General features: G+C 40.3%; 1 protein-coding gene across 1 annotated transcript in view; it reads right to left on the reverse strand.

The window, feature by feature from the left end:
* LOC101857253 (uncharacterized protein PFB0765w) overlaps positions 1-3658 on the reverse strand; it is a 14695-nt gene extending 11037 nt beyond the window's left edge. The window contains exons 1-2 of the mRNA XM_013082971.2: positions 3596-3658; positions 413-565 (exon numbers count right to left, since the gene is read on the reverse strand). Of these exons, the coding sequence (XP_012938425.2) occupies positions 413-565; positions 3596-3658 (216 nt within the window). The remainder of the gene's footprint in view (positions 1-412; positions 566-3595) is intronic.
* Between the last annotated feature and the right edge of the window lie 1909 nt (positions 3659-5567).

Raw genomic sequence — 5567 nt, forward strand, 5'->3', positions numbered from 1 at the left:
GGGGTGGGGGGTGGGGGGGAGTTTGCGGAAAAACAAATCTGTTCTTTTAATCCCCGGGCTTGTTGAGATTGTTCTGATGTTAATGAAGCTGCCTCATGGGGAAATCTCTCTCTTGTGTGTGGGGGGAAACAATATAATACACACACACTCACACACATACACACACACACACATAAAAAACACACACACACAAACACACACACACTCCCACAAACACACACATCCCTTATTGTACCTCTATAATAGCTTTCTTCTAGTTGGTCTTCCTGTTCAGTTGGTTTCCAATACCATGTCTGATAGGACAATCTTGTCTTCGGCATTCATTTTATATTGGGAGGAGCCAGACGGGTGGAGGGGGGGGGGATAATAACTAATACATTTTAAAAAAGAATACTGGAGGAGAGGCACTCACTCTCACAGCAGACGGAGACGCTTGGTCAGAACGTGGGTCTTCTCCATCAGCTGTAGACACGTCATCCTGAGGAGACTCCCCACCTGCAGAAGCGCCATTCACAGACCTCGCGTCAATAGAGCCGCCATTTTGAGATTCATCACCCACTGGACCCTGGAGGGAAGATAACAATTTTAACTCTTTATTAACCCTATCCGTACGCCCTGTGGTCATTTTGTACCCCCGGGGTTGTATTCTTCACAGTTTAGAATACTTCTAGCGCGAGGATCTCTTTGATACTTTCAGTATTTCTAAAAAATCATTTTGACAGACAGCTAGGCAAAGCGTACGATCAGATTAACGAGTAAATTTTCTCTTTGGAAAGTGGTGACACAGAGTTCCCCACGTCGTATGGATACGATAGTAAAATACGACGTACGGATAGGGTTAAAGACGTAGCGGGCACATAATATGTCCGACCAGCTGTAGGCCAAAGGCAACGTTGGGAAACATTTCGAGTCATCATAAATACCAGTTTTCATTTATCATAGGATGCACGTTGCTGCTTGCATTTTAAATTCCTGATAAAGAAAACAGATGTTAAAAACTTGTTTGGATAACAAAGTCATGCCCCAAAACAGCAGGTCTTCAAGCGTTGTCGAACGATTAAAATGTGTGTCCTCAGTGAGTTAAAGATTCTGATCAATATGGAAAAGCAGAGCAATAACTGAATGAATGATCAATCAAGCACAAAAGTAGAATCAATAAATACAAAAAGTAAATTACATGTAAGTTTATCAATCGATATGAATACGAGTAAATATACTTTAAAAAATCTCTCTTCAAGGGTTCACGATTGAATCAAGTGGGGGTCACGCAGTTTCAAAGGTAAAATTGGCGAGAAAATGGCTGCCAAAGTTTGGTGAATTCCACAGCTTCAGAAACCTTGGAAATGAACATCTGCATTATTTATACCTTTATTCAACGTTTTTCAACACAATCCATACAGAAATGTGTTTTTTCATGAACGTTAAAGATTAAAGATGTTAAGTCGAGAAACAAAAATTCGATAGACATTGCGAAACCCCCGGAAACTGACAATTCCTGATTTCACAACTAAGCCTCACAAACAATGCAACCCCCCCCCCCTCACCTCTCTCCCCTCCCAAATAAATCAAGAAAAAACATCTCAAACGCACACAAAACAACATTAACAACAACCAGCCATAATGAAAGACAAAGAACGCACTCTTTTAAGCGTTGCATAATCTTGGGGGAGGGCGGGGCGGATTGACATTTTGCCACGGATGGAGAAGCAAAGAAAAAAATAAGGCGGAAACTCGAAACAGACTTGACTTACTGTACCCGTAGTTGACCTCCTACCTAGGCTGATTTACCGCTCCTTCCTTCCTTCCTTGATCTGATAATGACACACCTAGATCGGCATGGTGTCCTCGTGACATTCCAAACCTTAAATCCTTTTCGTTCGCGCCCCCGCTAAATCTCAGGGGGGTAGTCGGTCGACTGTTGGCTCTTCAACCTGCTGTGATACTGATTTGTACGTATGTGACCTCTATTTCGTAGGGCCCCTTGCTATTACGAAGCTATAATTATTCCGGGGTCGAAAGTACTTTAGCTCTCTTTAGTTCTAGTTTAGTAGAGGTTTTACGGAGCTCGTAACTGCATAAGGTCATGTGAGCGCCAGAAGATTAGAGGTGTTACAAAAGAGTAACAAACATAAAAGAGAAGAAGGACGATAGATGATGTTTCATAGGAAAGAAGGATCATTTAGCTTTCTAAATAAATTCTTTGGGTTTGTGTGTACGTCTCATTTCCAGAATGTTTTCAAGTACATGAAAAAAGTCTTAATTTCTTTTTGCTCAGTACTTATTTGCACAGAGACAACTGCTTACTGCCTCAAACTGACAGATTTTGCGGCTTGAATAACAGGAAAAGAATATACCCTCATAAAATGAAGTTACAAATGACACGAACAAATGTGTTACGACGCATTTGAATTAGACGCTCGTCAATTTTGGGGCATATGGAGTACTGGTGTCATCTCAAAACGTGTCCACTTGTCTTGCTTTCAATGAAAAAATTACTCTTCTGTTTATTTTCAATAGAGGTCGAGATATTTTTAGGTGAATTGAAGTAGGTGGGGGTCACCTGGTTTCAGGGTTAAAATTAGAGAGAAAATGGCCGCCAAAGTTTGGTGACTTCCAAAGCTTGAGAGTCAATGGAAATAGTAAATTTACAGTTTTTTGTGTCTTTTGTCAAAGTTTGTGAGTAAAAATCCCACAGCAAATTGTTTTTAAATGGACATAAAAAGTACTGAATCAAACACAAAAAATTCAATAAAAATCGCCAAACTGGCAGAAAAATGTCAGTTTCTTCAATAATAATAATAGATAGCATTTGTATAGCGCAAATCCCCGCTCAATAGCAAGCTCTATGCCCTTCACAATCTATACTATTACCCCAGCAGACCTGAGAGCATTCTGAAACAAACTCAACTTCCTAGGAAGCATACAGTGCAAGCAACCATTTATAGGCGCTAAAACACTAACATACTGACAAGACCTTTCGCTGTCTATGGCCGGGTACCAATTTCCACCTGGATGAAGAGAGGAAAATTCGTGTGAAGTGCCTTTCCCAAGGACACAACGTCGGGCCCGAGTCCGGTAGCCTAACCCCTTCAATTTCATTAATTTGACGAGCGCCTGATTTCACCACGCTGCATCACAAATTATTTTTGTTTTCGAAATGTAAAATAGTAGTGGCGTCGGTGGCCTAGTGGTTAGAATACCAGACCCGTCATCGCGAGATTGCGAGTTCCGAGGGTTCGAGCCTCAGCTCGGTCCGACGTTGTGTCCTTGGGAAAGGCATTTTATAGAAATGTCCAACTTGGCTCGGTCCTTTGGCTTTGGGGATTGTCGTTAAACTAAGAGGCCCTGACAATGCTGATAGGGACTTTAAAACTATATCATTTTTTGGTAACATAGTATCATCATCGTCGTTTGCCTCCTTCCCTCCCTGGTATTGGGGTAAAGGTAGCCAATAAGGTCTCTCCACCTATCTCTATTTCGGACAATCTTCTCCATCTCCAGACAGTTATGACCCTATAATAATAGGCCCAAGACTTCTAGTTTAAAAAAAATATTTAGTACACAGACATCATTTTTCTTTTTTCTCATTACTTACCTGCGCAGACACTGCTGCACACAGCACAAGGGCGATGAAGGACAGGAATAAAAGCGACCGCATTCTGCTTACTGAGGACGTAAATGAAAGAAGTAGTTTGTTAAAAGTTTCAGTGTACGTAAAGAGAAGCACTTCGGCACTATAACAGCGATTTACTGCATGGAAAAAGCGAGACAGACAATACAATTTAAATAGATAAACAAAGTGAGGGCCAACCATGGCCCACTCCAACTACACGTGAAGGACAGGTTTTGTTTTAGAAAGAGGTTTACGGCACTTGCAACACAATAAGGTCATAGAAGTGCCGAAAGTTAGGGATATTATAATAAAGTCTCAAAGACAAAAAAGGAAAGCTAAGGATAATAGACGTTTGATAGGAAAGAATGAGCAAACCACATCAGAGCACTCACCATCCACCCACCGAAGCAGAAGGGTTTCACATTTTTTTTTTTTTTTTTTAAATTGTCAGATCTGATGAAAGCACGTAATTTATAACTATCGAATCAGATCACGAATGGAACTCCAAATTTCAAGCTTGAATAGAGATGTCCATAATTTTTGTCACGACATGGTTGAATAAGGAACTTGCCGATTTGAGGGCATGTGAAGTTATTAGCTTGTTCATTTGTCTATGTTGTAAGTGAAAAAAACCCCAAATTTAACTTGAATCAGAGTCGAGATATTTTCGACAGAAGGAGATGATGATCACCTGGTTTCATCGGTTACATTAATAGGGAAATGGCGGCCAAATTTGGTAACTTTCAAAGCTTGAGAATCCTTGTAACCTGAAAATTTACATTTTTTGATGCCTTTAATCAACGTTTTTCAGATCAACACAGAAGCGTGTAATTTAAATGGAAATACAAGGTATTGTTTAGTTTTAGTAAGGTTTTACAGCGCTCGCAACTGCATAAGGTCATTTGAGCGCTAAGGGGTGGATGTCACCAGAGAAGTCCAAACGAGGGAATCAGGCTTACTCTGCTCACCTCTCTAGCCTCAATAGCACAAAGTTTGCTTCGACTTTCAAGGCACCCCGGAAATAGCAGTTTACAAGAGAATGACAAACATACAAAAAAAGTAGAGGATAAATGACGATAGTGAGGATGAGGAAAGATAAAGCAGCAGTTCCTCCTCCTGTGTTGTTTCGACACAGTATGAGCATGACATTGATAAACCCGCCCATTTACAATTCAACTGTTCATAAGAACATGTTAATATCCCCCTCAGGGAATGGCCTAAAGACAACTTCAGTCAGTAGCACTGTCCTGGTTGGAGGGGAGGGGGGGTATTGTTCCAAAACTTTTTAAAATCAATAAAATCGCCAAACCGTTGGGAAAATGTCGATATCTTTGATTTTTACTAAGAGAGTCGCGTCGTGTGTGAGTCGACTGAGATAAAGGATGATTTTGTGTTCCTCAGCAACCAGATATCCAAGAGGTGGATGGTTTGTTTCTGTTTGCTTTCAGAGTCACAAATGTTTTATGCATACAGTTTGTGCGTGCTCGTTTTGTATGTTTGTATGTTTGTATGTTTGTATGTTTGTCTGTTTGTTTATTTGTTTGTTTGTTTATTTGTTTGTTTGTTTGTCTTTGTTTGTGTTTGTGTGTGTATGGCTGTGCGTGTGTGTGTACTTGTTTGTTTGTTTGTGTGTGTGTGTGTGTGTGTGTGTGTGTGTGTGTGTGTGTGTGTGTGTGTATGTGTGTATGTGTGTATTTAACGTATGTGTATAAGCACATTGTTGTACCTTCGAAGAAGCGAAAGGAAATAAGTTATCCACACTCATTTGCGTTTGAAAGGTAGGTCGGTGCGATATTGATGTAATTCATGTATTAGTTGATTGTGTCCAATAAGATTGAAGTGAAAGATCCTTGCTTAATAATGGTAAAACGTAACTCATTTAAGTGAAGTTAAGAAAACATTGTGCTATAAGCTACCAGATCTGTAATCATTAGATGGATTACGGGTTCGGGGG

Source organism: Aplysia californica, unplaced genomic scaffold (assembly GCF_000002075.1).
Source record: "Aplysia californica isolate F4 #8 unplaced genomic scaffold, AplCal3.0 scaffold00202, whole genome shotgun sequence".
NCBI classification, from domain to species: domain Eukaryota; kingdom Metazoa; phylum Mollusca; class Gastropoda; order Aplysiida; family Aplysiidae; genus Aplysia; species Aplysia californica.